General features: G+C 64.4%; 1 protein-coding gene across 1 annotated transcript; it reads right to left on the bottom strand.

Annotated features, from left to right (window-relative positions):
* Nucleotides 1-218: 218 nt before the first annotated feature.
* NAB2 (NGFI-A binding protein 2) lies at nucleotides 219-7,826 on the bottom strand. Its single transcript, XM_038378935.2, has 7 exons — nucleotides 7,644-7,826; nucleotides 5,081-5,886; nucleotides 4,393-4,526; nucleotides 3,613-3,664; nucleotides 3,037-3,169; nucleotides 2,551-2,751; nucleotides 219-1,884 (listed from the first exon to the last, which is right to left on the bottom strand). Exons 1-7 carry the CDS (start codon nucleotides 7,714-7,716, stop codon nucleotides 1,790-1,792), a joined length of 1,494 nt encoding a protein of 497 aa, XP_038234863.1. The 5' UTR covers nucleotides 7,717-7,826; the 3' UTR covers nucleotides 219-1,789.
* Nucleotides 7,827-15,689: the final 7,863 nt, after the last annotated feature.

The raw sequence follows: 15,689 nt of genomic DNA, 5'->3' as shown, positions 1-15,689 counted from the left end.
TCAATCCTGACCCACAGCCCCCTGCTAGCCCAGCCCCCGGGGCTCCCCGCACCCCTAGCTCTGCCAGTGCCTCTCACTCCCGACCCGCAGCCCCTTGCTAGCCCAGCTCTGCCCCCCACCTTTGCTGCTGCCCCTCCTCTATTGCACCCTGTGCACTGCTGCCCACCCCCCATCCAGTCCCCCTCTCCCCACCTCGCAGTTGGGGAGCGGGGAGGAGATTAAGCCATAAAATAAAGTTTTATTCCAAAATAACAAAATAAATAATCTACTGTACACGTTGCAAAGGAAAAGTCACTAATGCTCTAAGCCCACAGCCTACGGGAGCGTGAACGGGTCTTGAACCAGCGCTGCTGGGAAGGGGTGCGTCACCAGCAGGGGCTCCAAAGTGCAGCCTGCCCTCCCCCCATCTCCCAGCGAGTCACAGGGAGGGGAACAGCCTCCTGTGGAATATGCAGGAGGTGGGGGATAGTGACACTGGTTCTGAGGGGGCCCCTCCATCATTCCCTGGTGTCCCCCACTCTATAGCTGGGCCACTGTGCCAGCCAGGTGGCTTTTTAATCTGTTCTGCCACCCCTTTGATGGTGACATGGGGGGGGTACCCTGATTGTCCCTTTAAATCTCCCTCCCCTACCCCCCGTGCTAATGCCCTCCATGCTGGGGGCTGGGGCAGTGTTCCAGGCGGGGAATTGTCTACCCTGTGCTGTGTGAAAACAGCCAGGCACTGGAGCCCATGGGATGGGGATACAGCTGGTGCCTGCGTGTGTTATGCAGGGGGGTTGGTGCTGGTGTGCAAAAGACAGCATGTTCCCCCCCTCCAGACCCCACCCCAGCAGGAGTGATCGGCTGGGCGAGGGAAGGAGCAGGGACGGGTTCAGTTCGGGAGGGGGTCGGGGGTCTTGCAGACTGGGACGATCGCCTTTGTTCAGGCACCACTGGGCTGGTGAATTTGGGGTGGGAGATGCGGAGCAGTGGGGCAGTAGTGGAAGGGGAAATTTTGGGGGGGGGGGGGGGCAGGGTCCCCTCAGGACTGGAAGGTAAGGCCTGGCTTAGCCTCCCTGCCCCCATCCCTGGCCCATCACCCGCAGCCCCGGCAGGTTGGTTCCCCTCCACTGCTCCTGGGGGAGGCTGGGCCAGACCCTTGGAACTCAGAAACCTCCTCCTAGCCCACCAGAATCACCCCCGGGCCCCTTCAGCCCCCCTTGGTCTTGTGCTTTGCCTGCAACAGCTTTTTCCTCTTCCTGGGGTCCCCCCAGCTCCTTTCTTCTCCCTGCCTCTTGGGGGGGGTCACCCCCCCTTAAAACATCCAGAAACTGAAGAGTTAAAGTTCACATCACCCCAGTGGTGGGGGAAAAGGGGGCTGGCTAGGGGGAAACCCACAGCTAAAGCGGCCAGCTGTGAGTGCAGGGGGCCAGGGTGGGCTTTGGGGGGGGGGGGGCGCTGGAGCTCCGGGCTGGCTGGTGGCAGTCAGAACCTGACCAGCTGGTTACATTAACCGCGCTGTGCCCTCCCTGTGGGCACAGGGGGGCACAGACCCTCCCTTTTCCCTGGGCACGGAGATATTCCTGCGGTGGCCAGGCCTCGGCCAGCTCTGTCCCGCCTACCGGTGCCCATGGGCATTGGGCCCCCAGGCCTGGCTCTCTGGGGGGCAACGCTCCGGCTCCAGAAGAGATCACGGTGCGGGGGCCTGCAGCCGGTTCTCCCCTGCCCCAGTCCTGTGATTATTGCTTGGTTAGTGGAGGGGGGGAGCTGCTGTAGGCCCCACACCCCAACCAGGGGGGGCTTCCGTAGCTCACTGCCGGCTTGTCTCCGGCTCCACCTTGACGCTGCTCTGGCGGGTCTCGGCCTGGGCCGGGGGGCCCCCCTCCGCCAGCCCGTCCTCGAACTCTGCGGGGAGACATGGCCAGGGTCAGCCTGAGGGCCCCGTCCCCTCGGGCAACTGCCCCCAGCATCGACCCCCCTCCCCCCCGGAGCAGCCTTCTCCGGAGGAAACACCCTCCCCCCACCCACGCAGGTTCCACTGGGGTTCCCAGGACGTCAGCCGCCCCCGCCCGCCACCCCCGCCCCCGCTTCCTTCCTCTCCTGTCTGGGCAGGCGGGGGGGTGGAATTTCCACAATTGTTTCTTTTTTCCATTCAATAACGGGTGAGATGATGAGCAAATAACAGAGCTGGGCCTGGGCCCCCCAGCTGCGCCGGTGCCCCTCACTCCCGACCCTGAGCCCCCTGCTAGCCCAGCCCTGGGCTGCCCTCCAGCTCCGCCAGTGCCCCTCACTCCCAACCCTCAGCCCCCTGCTGCCGCAGCCCCCTGCCAGCCCAGCCCTGGGCTCCCCACCTCTGAGCCCCAAGCACACCTGGTCCCTTCAGCGCCACATAGTCCTGAGCTGGGTGGGTATAAACCCTGGGTGGGGCTGATCCCCTTCCCCCCTCTCCCAACCAGGCACCACCCCAAGCAGCCTACCTCACCCCCGCTATCCCACCCCTAACCTCCTGGGCGCAGGCCCCATGACCCCCTTTCACCCCTCCCGGGAGCGGGGCTGGTGGGGGCAGCTCACCTGGACCCGGGGCCTTGCCCGGCAGGCAGGGGCTGAGGTGCCCAACCCGCTCATGGGACACCAGCCGGGCCAGGCGTAGCCCCTCGTCCATCAGCGTCTGCTGCAGGATGTGACGGCTCCAGAGCCCATGGGGCGGGAGGCTGAGGGGCAGGTCGAGGGAGGCGTTGGGGGGTGGTGTGAGGCGGGGGCAGGATCCCACAGCTGCAGAGAGAGAGAGAGAGAGAGAACATGTCAGTGGGGGGCTGGGTCGGGGGCCCCATGGCGGGGGAGTAGTCAGATAGGTTCCAGGGGTGCAGTTTCTGCCTCCCTATAGTAGCTATGGGGGGTAGATTCATGAGCACCCTGCCCCCCACACCCCATAACGCAAGGGCTGTCTGTGTCCTGCCCTGGGTCTGGGTGAGTGCCCTTGACTGAGGAAGGTCTCTGCGGGGCTGAAGGGGTTAATCAGAACAAAGCCCCCTGCCACCAGCCACGCTCCCCACTCACCCTGCAGATGCCCATCCAGGCTCTCTCCCGACAGGCTGGCCGCGTCCTCCTCCAGGCTGGCTCGGTACGGGGGGGCGTAGGACTCTGACCCCCCTGGCAGCTGCAGGGGCTCGGGGCGGCTCTGCTCACCCACCTGTGGGGCGAGGGGGCGATTAGAGCGGTGGGTGCTGGGGGTGGGGGGTCAGACCCCGCCCAGTGCCCAGCTGTAGGCACCGAGCTCACGCAGCGCTGCCGGGTCTGCAGGCCCAGGGAGCTGGGATGGGGGGGAGCCGGCCCCAGCCCACATGGGCACGGGGCCCAGGCCACGCTGTCTTGAGGGCAATGCACCGAGATGGCTCGGACCCCCGGCAGGATGGCACCTTGGGCTGGGAATCCCCCAGCAGGCAGCTCAGAGCCTGGGGCAGACCCTGGCGAAGGAGGGTGACACCCACCTCCCCAGTGCCAGCTCCTCTCCCTTGCCCGCTGCTCCTGCACCCCCAAAGCCAGCTGTCGTCTCCCCTGCCTGGCACTCAGCTGCACGTAGCCCAGCGGCATCCCCGGGACACAGGCATGGGCGTCCACCCGCCCAGCACCCACCTCCTGCTTCAGCTTCTTGGGCTGCACGGCTCCACTCTCGTCCGGATGCGACCTGCACGGAAGTGGCAGGACAAACAGCATCAGAGGCTGGGAGGTGCCGCCGGGAGCCCCCCGGGGCAGGAGGAGACCCCAGCTCCCGGGGTCGGGGGATACCAGAGCCGACGGGCCACGGTGCTGCTCCAACACCGGGACTCCTCCAGCTCAGTCACCCATCGCTTCCTGGGGGGGACCAGCCCTGGGGCCAGATCCGGCTAATCCAGGGGGAGGAGGGGGTTGCAACCCAGCACCCGCCGCCTCCCACCCCCGTCCCAGAGGCGCCTCTGATGTTGCTCTCCCCGGGGTGCGGTGGCTCAGATGGAAAATAACCAAAGCGAAAGAGGAACTCGGAGGCCGGCTGCAGGGCAGGTGGGCGGCTGGCTGGGGGGGGAGGCTGAGGAAGGCGGCTTCCAATGCCCTTCCTCCCCCCAAGAGGGAGTGGGCAGGGCGGCTCTGCTGGGCACTGGGGGCAGATGGACAGCTATGGGGGTGGGGGGCAGGAGTCTGCAGCAGCCTCCCCAGAGCCTGATGTTCCCTGTGCCCAGCTCCTCGCCCCACTGCCCTCCCCGGGGCCCCACTCCACTCCTCTGCACCCCACTACCCTCCCTGCAGCCCCCACCCCACACTCTGCTCCCCCATGCCCTGAGCAGCACCAGGGCTGAGGGGGCCCCCTTGCTTGGCCCGGGGGCCCCACGGGAGGGGCCTCTCCAGGGGTCCCCGCAGCAAGGGAGGGGCCCAGCTCACCTGACTCCCTTGAGCGAGGACAGGTAGGTGCTTTCCCGGGCCACCTGGCGCGACAGGGAGAACAGCTCCACCCGGCGCAGCAGCAGCGTGTGGTCGCGCAAGCAGAACTGGGCCGCCGCCTCGTTGATGGTCAGCTGGGGGGGCCCCGAGAGGGAGGCCGTTAGCGTGGGGAGAGGGACCCGAGACATGGGCCCCGGGAGGGGGGGCCCCAGGAGCCAAGACACCATGGTGAGGGGCAGGGAGACAGGAACGGGGCATAGACGGGTCAAAGGAAAGATAAAAGGATCCAGGGATGGATACATAGAAGGAAGGCTGGCAAGAGGCCAGGAATAGAACCCAGGCATCCTGGCTCCCAGCCCCCGCTGCTCTCACCGCTAGCTCGGCTCGGCCAGGAATAGAACCCAGGCGTCCTGGCTCCCAGCCCCCGCTGCTCTCACCGCTAGCCCGGCTCAGCCAGGAATAGAACCCAGGCGTCCTGGCTCCCAGCCCCTGCTGCTCTCACCACTGTCCACTGACTGTTGCAGTCGGCTACAGGATTCCCCTTCCCGAGCCGTCCCATCCCAGAGGTGGCTGCATTGGAGGGTGGGGGGGTCCGGGCAAGGGCTCCCCTGTGGCCCCATTGCTGCCAAGCCCCCCCTCCCCGGTGGCATGTGCTGCCCACAGCCATTGCCCCGCCCCCGCAGTTCACCTCATGCAGCGTGAGCGGCTTGCCGTCGCGGCGCCGGGCCTCGCCCCGCCCGTAGATGGCGCTGTGCCGCCGGATCTCCTCCTCCTTGCGCCGGTCCCCGTCGTCCAGCTGGAAGATGTGCCCGACCGCCTTGGCCAGCTTCTTGTTGAGCTTCAGGAGGGCACGCAGCTCGGGCTCGCCCCCCCGCGGGCAGCTCTGCAGCAGCCGCTCCACGCTCTCCGCCACCGTCCGCGCCAACTCCGGGTCCAGCTGCTCCGGGGCCGGCTCCCCGCCTCCCCCCGGCGAGAAGGGGGGCGGCCCCCCGTCCTCTTCCGCGCCACCCCCCTCCGACTCCGGGGTGCTCCGCCCCGGCCACTGGGGGGCGGGCAGGGGGGAGAGCTTCTCTCCCGGCTCCGAGGGGCTGCGGGTGGGCGGTGTGGCCAGCCCGCTGCCCCCCTTGCCCGCGGCCTCGCCGGGGCTGGCGTGCCCGTTGCTGAGCGACTTGCGCCCGCCGGTCTCGGAGATCTTGAAGAGGGGGATGCTGCTGACGGGCAGGGAGGCCATGGGCTGGCTGAAGAGGCCGGGGTTGGAGGCCCACTCTCGCAAGGCCTTCTGGAGGCGCCGGACGTGCAGGGGCTTGGTGGCCATGCCGACCAGCGCCATGATCTCCAGGAACTCCTCCTCGCCCGCCTCACACAGCTGCTGCACGTCGTCCCCGCCCTGCTGAATGAAGGTCTCGTAGTAGGAGAGCAGGTTGGCCCGCTGCAGCACCCGGTACAGCTGCAGCTCGCCCAGGGTGCGGGGCAGGGCCATGGCGTGGGGCAGGCCTGTGGGGAGGGGGGAAGAAGGGGCATCAGTGGCAGGACAGGGCATGGGGGAGGTGAATGGAGACCCTGCCACCACCCCGAGCTCGCCACAGCTGGGAGAGTCGAGGTCCCCAACCCAGCCCTCGGGAGAGGGAAGGGCACCAGCTGGTGTATGAAGCCTGGGGCACTGTATCAACCTCCCCGCACTGCACCCAGCACCCTAACCTCCCGACACTGCATGGCTGCAACCCCTCACTGCACTCCACCAACGCCTCACTGCACCCCCAACAACCTCCCACACCATGCACAGCATCCAGACCTCCCTGCACTGCATGGCTGCACTCCCCACTGCACTACGCACTGCACCCCCCAACCTCCCTGCACTGGACCCAGCACCCTGACCTCCCCGCACTGCATGGTTGCAACCCCTCACTGCACTCTGCATTGCACCCCGCCAACCCCCCACACTGCACCTAGCACCTCCTTCACACTCTCCCAGTGTAACCCAGCCCCTACTACGTGGCAGTGCCCTGTACCCTCACAGAGAATCCTGCCTTTGTTTTCTGCAGGCTCCGGGGAGATGTCCATGGATTCAGGGCAATGGGCATGCTTGGTGCAGCATTTTGGGGGCTCCTCTAGTGATCAGCACCGCTCCCCTTCCCCGGCACACAGGCCTTGGGAGCTCAGCTGGACGCCTCTCAATCCGGCACCTATGCAGCCCCAGTGCCAACATCCCCCGGAGCCAGAGCCGTTGGCAACTGGCTCTTGGAGATCTCGATCAGCAGGATCTCCCCTCCCCCACCAGTCCCACTACAATGCAATCTGGAGGGTCTCTCTCCAGCCAAGAGAAGGACCCCAGGGGCAGCAGCAGGCCCCAGACAGGTGGGCGCAAGGCTGGAAGGGTCATCCCACTGCCCACGGGGGAGTTTGCCTGGGATATGTCCCCCGCACCCAGCCTCTTCCCCCCTGGGGGGCAATGCCCCACATAGGGTGCTGCCACGGCACCCCAACCACTACGGTGCTGGGGCTGTATGGCAGGGATTGCCAATGTGGGGTGGGGGGGTTCCTCAGCTCCATCCCTAAATGGGAAAGGAAGGAACCACCCCAGGGACCCCCCATACACTTTCCCCAGCACCCAACTCAGGTGCCTTATTCCTGGTGCTCCTCCCATCAGGAAGCTTTGAGGAGCAATGTGGGGGGCACCATCCTGAAATTTCCCTCCCACCAGCCTGACTTTGGAGCAGGGCAGCCAGCCCCCCAGGAGATGTCTCAGCACCTGGAGAGTGAGGGGCAAATATGGCACCAGGCCATGGGGGGGCAACAGCCCCCACAACCTCCCGGATTCCGGGAGACCTCCATGGTCCCTTGTCAGGGAAACCAGACACCCGCCCCCCCCATGCCATCCTGTGTCCCTCCTGCCCCAGGCTTCCCTCCCCAGTACCAGACCCAGCTCCCCACACCCTGACCCCACTCTCTGTCCCCCCTCCCCCCGCCCAAAGCCCGGACTCCCCACTCCCACAGTGCCAGCCCAAGCGCCTGCTGCCCCCAGGCTTCTGCCCCATGCCAACCCCCTGCCCCCCCAACTCTCCCTGCTGCAGCAGCCCCTCACCCGCCTCCGCACTAGCCCCCCATGCCAGCCACCGACCCAGCTCCCCGCGCACCAGCACCCACCTACCCAGCTCCCTGTCATGCCAGCCCCTGCCCCGGTGCCAACCCAGCTCCCCCCATCATGCCAGCCCCCTGCCCCAACAACGCCTATGCCAGCCCGCCTCGCTTACTGGCCTGGCTGGAGCCGCGCCCAGCCGCTCTCGCTCCCAACTCCCCGGCGCCTCGCTCGCCCCGCCCGGGCATGCACAGCGGCGGGGGCGGGGGCTCTCCGGGGGTCCCCGCGGCCCCGGGCCGGCTGGATCGCGCCGCCGCTGCCCCGCTCGGCGCCGGCCGCTCGCTGCCTCCGCCGCTGCGCTCTGCGCGCCGCCCACACCGGATTTACAGAGAAATAGCAGCGCCCGGCTGCGCTGCGCGGCGCGTAGGAGGCTCCGGGGGCGGGTTCCAGCGGCGCCTCCCTCCGCCCCGCCGGCCCCAGGGGCGGGCAGGGCCGGAGCGCCCGAGGGGGGCGCAGGGGAAGGGGAGGCAGACGGTGTTGGAGGCCTGGGGGGGAAGAGGGGCAGGCTGGATAGGGGCGGCGCAAAAAGCTCCAGGGGCAGGGGGGCGCAGGGGGCATCCTTAGAGGGTCCAGAGGAAGCGCAAGGAGGGGGGTCCCCCGAAGAAAGTGAGGGCGCAGGCAGGACACGGGGGAGAGCAGGGGGCAGACCCAGAGAGCTGGGGGACCACGCCCAGGGGGACAAGGAGCATCTCGGGGGGGGGGGCAGCTGGGGGAGCCCAGCCAGAGCAAGGCCAGGGTGGCTTCTCCTGTGTTTTCTCCACCTCGGGAGTGGGGGTCACGGCGGTCTCCCATACCCCTCGGTGCCGCTGGGTGGGAGGCCTGGGGCAGTGTCTGACGAGCCCCCGCCAAGGGACCTGAAGTGGGGGCTGGTTCCCCGGGGGCCCATCTTGGGCCCTAGGTGTTTCTAGCCTGGTACACGGTGGGGATGCAGCACCCACCCGCCCATTTACCACTCCCCTGGCGAAGAGAACCCTCCCAATGCCCGGGGTGCTGTTGCCAGAGCCCCCCCCCATGCGTCTTTCGGGCTACCCTGGCTAGGAGGATAACAGCCTTATACTGCCATTGCCCGCCAAGGGCGCTAGTCCTCTGGCTCCTTTTGTGCAGAAGGCCCTGGGTTGGGACCTGCTGGGGGACAGCAGGGGAGGCAGGGACCCAGCCCAGCGCTCAGTGCCGCCCGCGGGCACTGCGTGGGCTCTGGCCTTTGCCGGGGCAGAGGAAGCAGTGATTCATCTTGCTAGCAGAGGTCACAGCATGGGTTGTCTCTGCCCCCTCCTTCCCTCTGCCCTGTGGGGGTGGGGGGGGTGAGCCCCACAGCTGGGGGCATGTCCAGAGATGTGATGAGGGGTTGAGAGGGGGAGGTTGGAGGTGGCGGCCTAGCAAAAGGCCCAGGAAGGGTCCCCCTGCCCCCAGTGGTTTGGGCACGAGCAGAGAATTAAGACCCCCGATGGCTCCATCCCTGCACAGGGGAAGGGGGGATTTTAAACCATCCGTGGGCTCCCACATTCTGGGTCCCCAGGTGACGATTACAGCAGCCTCTGGGCTGCTCTCCCTTACACTCCTCTGCCCATGCCCTTGGGATGCAGAGAATACCCATAATGCACTGTGGTCTGGCCATGCCTTCTGCCTGCCCTCCAGAGCCCTTCTGCCAGCTCTCTGCGGGCTGGAGAGGCCCCGTACAGGGGGGGCTCAAGCAACCATTTGTGCCTATTTTAAGGCCTCTGTATGGTGCTGGCGCAGCAGAGAGGGGCATGAGGTCTTCATCCCTTCCCGGCTGCCCCCGCTTCGGAGGGCTGGGCGGGGGAGGAAGGTGGCTGTGGGACAGGACTGGTGCTGTGTGGAAGCTTAGGTTCATGTGCATCCCTGCTTGTTATAGTAACCCTGAGCCTCCTCCCCCCCTCATCTCGGCATTGATGGGGTTACTACGGTGCGCCATGCCGGATCTGGGAACCACACGTGCAGCGAGGCCCAGGACGACACAACAGCTGAATGTCCAGTGCAGACTGCCGGCGAGCGGGGGGATGGGGCGGGAAGCAGCAGGGCTTGGAACTAATTTGGGGGGTGGGGGGTGGGAAATGGGGGAAGCCCCAGTGTAGCAGTGAAATCGGTCAATTTCTGGGTATTACTACTGTGGCCAGTCTTGGTAGCATCTAGGCACCAGCTAGTAATGAAGATGTTTAACAACCATCATTAGGTTTCAGAGTCAACATCTCCTGGAGCTGAGCGGCCAGTGCCTGTCTGCAGACTCAAGCAGAGCTGTTTTCGGTGCCGCCGGCGGTGGCTAGACAGCGAACTGTGAACTTAAAATGGGGAACAGCTGCCTGAGAATGGCAGCTTGGGGCACGATTCCCCAGGACCCTGCTGTTCATGCCAAGCCTCAGCACCAGTGCAAAGCCCCCCAGCTGGCGTGAATGGGCCGTGGCTCCATTGGGGTCAATGGGGCTGGATCCCTAGCTGGTGTGAATGGGCTGTGGCTCCATTGGGGTCAATGGGGCCAGATCCCTGGCTGGTCTGAATGGGCCGTGGCTCCATTGGGGTCAATGGGCCGGTTCCCTGGCTGGGGTGAATGGGCCGTGGCTCTGTCGGGGTCAATGGGGCCAGATCCCCGGCTGGCGTGAATGGACCGAGGCTCCATGGGGGTCAATGGGGTCACCCCAGCTGGTATGAGTGGGCCGTGGCTCCATCGGGATCAATGGGGCAGGATCCCTGGCTGGCGTGAATGGGCAGTGGCTCCATTGGGATCAATGGGTCACCCCGGCTGGCGTGAATGGACTGTGGCTCCATCGGGGTCAATGGGGCCAGATCCCTGGCTGGTGTGAATGGGCCATGGCTCCATCGGAGTCAATGGGGCCGGATCCCTGGCTGGTGTGAATGGGCCATGGCTCAATCGGGGTCAATGGGGCCGGTTCCCCGGCTGAGGTGAATGGGCCGTGGCTCCATTGGGGTCAATGGGTCCGGTTCCCTGGCTGGTGTGATTGGGCCATGGCTCCATCAGGGTCAATGGGGCCAGTTCTCCAGCTGGTGTGAATGGGCTGTGGCTTCATCAGGGTCAATTGGGTCACCCCAGCTGGCGTGGACCCAGGCTGCTCCATTGGAGTTGGTGATGTTGAAGCTGCACCACTTCACAGCAGCTGAGGATCTGGCCCCTCGTTCATGGTTAACCCCTTGGGGTCCCCAGCTCCCAACTCTCCTCTCGGATATAAGCTTTTTTCTTCCCCAAACATATCGTGTTGCCCACCTGGAGCTGGGTTATTATTGTAGGGTTGCCTACAAGCCCCAGCCCATTGTTGCAGGCGGGGGATGGGGGCTGCAGGGAGCTTGTGTGAGGCTGCCGGGCAGGGCTGAGCTGGGGGCAACAGGGCAGCAGGGACGGGCACCAGGGGGCTGATGAGCAGATGCCCTGTGGCCTTTTTCTCCTCTCCCTGCTGCTGTAAGAGGGGAAGCCCCTGCTCCCTGTCCCCCTCAGCCAGCCTCCTGCCCCTGCCCCCTATTCCCCCTCTCCCACACCCGCTGCTGCCACTCCCCTGCCCATTCCCCCAGCCATGCTCCCACCCGTGCTCCCCGCCTCATGTCCCCTGCCTCCCCATTCCCCCTCTCCCACACCCCCTGCCCATCCCCCCAGCCTCCCCCTGCCTCCTTGCTCCATTGTGCCCACGCAGCTCATTCAGCCGCGCTCTGGCAGCTATTTATAGCCCTGCTCAGGTCCCCGGTGCAGGCTGGTGGCTCCACAATGGCAGGGCCGGGACTGCCTGGCGGGCACCCAAATCCACCCACTCTCCGTCATGCCTCAAGAGCAGCATCTCCTGGTCCCAGCTCCCCAGGGCCCAGCCGAGCACAGGCTGGTCTGGAGCTGCAGGGGGACAGGACCTGGAGGGTTTGTGTGCAATGCGTGTGCACAGGGACATGTATGGACTAAGGGAGGGACTCTCCACGGATCAGCGTCATTTACACATGCTGTACCCTGCAGACCCCCACTAGCCCAGCCCTGGGCTCCCCACCCCCAGCTCTGCCGATGCCCCTCACTCCCGACCTGCAGCCCCCTGCTAGTCCAGCCCTGGGCTCCCCGCAGCCGTGCTGGTGCCCCTCAGTTCTGAGCAGCAGTTGTTCTGTGGGGAAGACACCACCCTACTCTTGGGCGGGGGGGAAGTCACAGCTCTCACGTGAGGACTTGCAAGGAGTAGTAGAGGGTAGAGGAGTCAGACAAGATGATGCCCCGTGTGGCTTCGCCCCCTCATCATTAATAACGGTCTACGGCAGTTTGCAAAGGTTTGTGAATCCTCACAACCCCCTCCCCCAAGTTGCATTATCATTACTGTTCTTGTGTTACAGAGAGGGAAACTGAGGCAGGGGACTCCCCTCCCCCTCATGGGCACAGGACCAGTCAATGGCAGCCCTGGAGATAAAACCCAGCAGTCCCTCCTGCCCTAACCCCTCTCAGAGTGGGGGATGGAACCCAGGGGTCCTGGGCGGAGGGCTCCGAGCTGCTGCAGACCCTTCTGAGGATGTGGGGATTGGGGTGGCCCCCAGAGGGCTGAAGAGATTGGGGTGGGGATCTAGTCCCCCATGTGAATCCAGCCCATCTCTACTCTCCTCCCCTGGGCTGTGGGGATCAGGGCAGCTGTGTAGGGCTGAGGGGTGCTAGTCCTCCCTGGGGGTGGAGGTTTGCAAGATCCATGGGATGTGGATCCCCAGAGGGATCTGGGGTTCTCTCCCCCCTCAGGGACAGAGGCTCTAGCCCCCCAGTGGGATGGGAGATTGGGGGCTGCAGAGGGATCTGCGGTTCTATCCCCCCATAGGGATGGAGCATCTGGGGCCCCAGAGAGATCTGAGGTTCTAGCCCCCCATAGAGATGGGGGCTCTAGCCCCCCCATGGGATTGGGGTCCCCGCAGGGATCTGGGGTTCTATCCCCTCTCAGGGATGGGGGCTCTAGGCCCGCAGCGGGATGTGGGGATCAGGGTCCCTGGAGGCCTGGCCCTGCCCCCCCGCTTCGGGAGCTAGTCGGGGCTGGCCGGGCTGGAATTCACTGGCCCGTTCCCACGTGCTGCTCGCCCCCTCGCTGACGCACATCCCCCGCCCACGCGGCCGGAGCTGGCTCCTCGAGCCCGGCACCAGCCGCCCACGGGCCGGGCCCAGCTGGGCGGGGGGAGGGTGACCTGCAGCCCCTGAGCGGCGGCCCCCCCACTCCGGGCAGCCCCCCCCCGACCACTGGGCCGCAAGCCCCTCCTGCTGCAGCCCAGGATGGAACCCAGGACCTGGCTCTGGGAGGGGAGTGGGGGCTACTGGTTAGAGCAGGAAACAAGTGTCTGGACTCCTAGGTTCAGTTCCCAGCTCTGGGAGGGGGAGCCAGGACTCCTGGGTTCTATTCCTAGCAGGCAAGTTTCCTGGGCCATGAGCCCCACAGTGGGATGATGGGGGCAGCCTGGCCAGGGACCAGCGAGACCCCTGGACTCTATGCCCCCGCATGACCCACGCCAGCGGGCTTCACACTGGGCACTGGAGCTGGCGTGGAAGGGGGGCGGGCGAGCAGGGAGCCCCCCCATCTCCCAACCTGCTACCCGGGGGGGGCGAACTCCCGGACAGCTCAGGGAGCAGGCGAAAGCCCAGCCTGGCGCCCAGTGAGAGCCAGGCACCGTGGGCAGCGCGTGGGCTCGGCCCTGCCAGCTCCCTGAGCGAGAATATATTTGGCATGAAAGTGCCGGGTGGGAGCTGGGGACAGCAGGGTCTCCAAGAATCTGTCTGCGACCCCCTCCCCCTGGCGGAGCCACAGAGGGGCTCCCCTCCCCTGTATCCCCTCCTCTCAGACCCCCTCCCCCTCTGCTCCCCCACTTCCCTTGTATGCACTCCAAATGGAACATGAGAAAAAGGGGGACAAGGGGGGAGTCTGTGAACCCCACCCTGCCCATGCTTCTGGTTAAACTCCACCTCCCCGGGGTCCTGCTTTCCCCTGCCATTCCGCTGCTGCCCCCAGCCCGTTCTCCGCTGCCGCATGTTCACTGTCAGCCAGCTGCTGTGTGCCACCTTAGAGGCAGCTGCATTTCAGCCCTGGGAGAGGGGTCCCTTGACAAACAGCTGCCATGCTGCGAGCCAGAGGTGGCTGCATCTCAATGCTGCGGGAGAGATCCTCGTATAAATATGTACCATGCCACACTCCAGAAGTGGCTGCATCTCAGTGTCGGGGGAACGATCCCTGTGCCCACTGCTGCTGTCCCACTTTCCAGAGGCGGTGCATTGCACCGGCAGAGATAGCGATTCTGGGACAAAAGGTGGGAGTTTATTTGGAGGGCTGTGTGGGCATTGGGGGGATGAACTAGGAGAATTTAATGACTGTATTAATAATTACACCCTGGTTCAGAATAAAATAAAGGCCAATAAACGTAATATGTCTGATCTAAGGGACAGGCCACATGGTCTAACGGAAAAGCCGCTGGCCTCAGACTCACAAGACCTGGCTTCTGTTCCTTGCTCTGCCACAGACCCATTGGGTGACCTTCCCCGCACCACCGTGACTCAGTTTCCCCTCCAATCCTTTCTCAGTGGTAAGCGCTTTGGGGCAGCGACTGTCTATCCCTGATCTTGAATGGGTGTGGCCAGAGATAATACCAATCTGTTCCATGCTCAGCAACGTTCTCCTGGGGACACCCCTGCGAGGGCTTGGCGGGGGCCCCCCTCACTAATTTCAACCCCCTACGACAAAGGCCTGTGTGCGTTTGGCACCCGCTCAGCCCTCCTCCCCTGGCAGGGGACGCTGAGTAACAGAGCAGGGAGCCCAAAGTGTAGCGACAAACGGAGCAGAGAGTGGGAGGGAGAGAAAGATGTGCAATCCTCACCACCCACCTTTACCTAGGGGAATTACCCTCCGCGAAAAGCCCCTGGGTTTAAATTCAGGCAGGGAAAAGGTTTGTGAATTGCACCTTGTGCTCAGTTTTCATTAAAAGAGGTGCTGGGGCTCCAGCCATTTTTTACATCAGTAACTGATGCAGCAAGCGGCTTCGAGCACAGGTGCCGGGGCTCTGAACAGCCAAGTCTAGAGGTGCTGGGGCTCAGGCCTGGCAAAAATTAAGCACTGCCCAGCCCTTATTATGGTGGGTCACAAACCCTAGAACCCTGTGCCAGGAGACAGGACTGCAGCCCTGGATTGACGTTGCCTGCAGCAGCATGGGCTGGGGGAGGCTGCGGGGAGAGTATGATTCATGGCCGCGCCGGCTGCTGTTTGCTGGCGTGCCCTGTGTTTTTCCAAGCCCTGGCGCGTCACGAGCCCATTGGGCAGGGAGGAGGGCACAGCCCCTGGCACGGGCTGACCCGAACCCCAGCGCATCAGCTGGTCGGTTTGACTCTGCCATTATGACCAGAACAGGGGCCTGTGAAATCAGTTGGGACTTTAATTCATTCATTACAATTGGGATGAGATTTGGGGGGAAGGCAGGGATGGGGCAAATTCAGGATTTGTCAGATCATCGGTCCATTCCAGCAGCCTGCCTGTCGCCATCTAACCACTAGGCCTGTTAGCCCCCCAGACTAAAATCCTCCCCCATCCCCACACCTGGACACTGGTGCATTTCTCCACCTGAGGCCCTCCTGCCATCCTGTAGCCCCAGGTTCCATTGCTGCACCTTATCGTAGTTTGTGGCACACTGTTGCACCTTGTTCTACCTAGCAGCTGTGTCTAATCAGAGTCTAGCTTGAGATACAGTGCAGAGTAAAAGCTCCCAGAGCCAGAAAACTGGAAAAGTCACAGGAAGAGCATTACGCACACACTCCCACAAAATCCAGCGGCTCGGGTTCTATATTTTAGCCCAAATGATCTGTATTTCCCCATTTAAAGCGAGTAATTGAGTCACTGCCATGGTAGAAATGAGCCTTCTGAACCCAGATTAATTTTCTTTTTTTAAAGCCCCTTTTACAGAAAGCAGGAGCCTCCTGAATGCAGGGGACGTCACAGGTCATGCCAGAAATATAGCCGGCTGCTCCACTTTGGGGGTATAGAGACGCCGGCTTCCTCACCGCTTTTCAGGGGCCACCTTTGCTGCACTGAAGGGGCCTAAGACCACCCCACCCCTCAGTCTAAGTCCGATGACCTCAGTGGCGTTTGCGCCTGGGGGCGAACGCAGCCTGAGGCTCTCTGTTCAGCTCCTTTAAAGCGTCACATCTGCCCACCCACACGCA

The sequence above is a fragment of the Dermochelys coriacea genome, chromosome 20, assembly GCF_009764565.3.
Source record: "Dermochelys coriacea isolate rDerCor1 chromosome 20, rDerCor1.pri.v4, whole genome shotgun sequence".
Lineage (NCBI taxonomy): Eukaryota > Metazoa > Chordata > Testudines > Dermochelyidae > Dermochelys > Dermochelys coriacea.
Note: the sequence above shows the minus strand (reverse complement) of the source record. Positions and strands in the feature narration are given on the sequence as shown.

Excerpts from the sequence above, each read along its gene's own strand:
- NAB2 (XM_038378935.2), bottom strand. The coding sequence starts at position 7,716 with ATGCCCGGGCGGGGCGAGCGAGGCGCCGGGGAGTTGGGAGCGAGAGCG. Across the intron at positions 5,887-7,643 it reads GCGCGGCTCCAGCCAGGCCA|GCCTGCCCCACGCCATGGCC; the intron begins GTAAGCGAGGCG and ends CCCTCCCCACAG. Across the intron at positions 3,170-3,612 it reads CCAAGAAGCTGAAGCAGGAG|GTGGGTGAGCAGAGCCGCCC; the intron begins GTGGGTGCTGGG and ends CTCGCCCCACAG.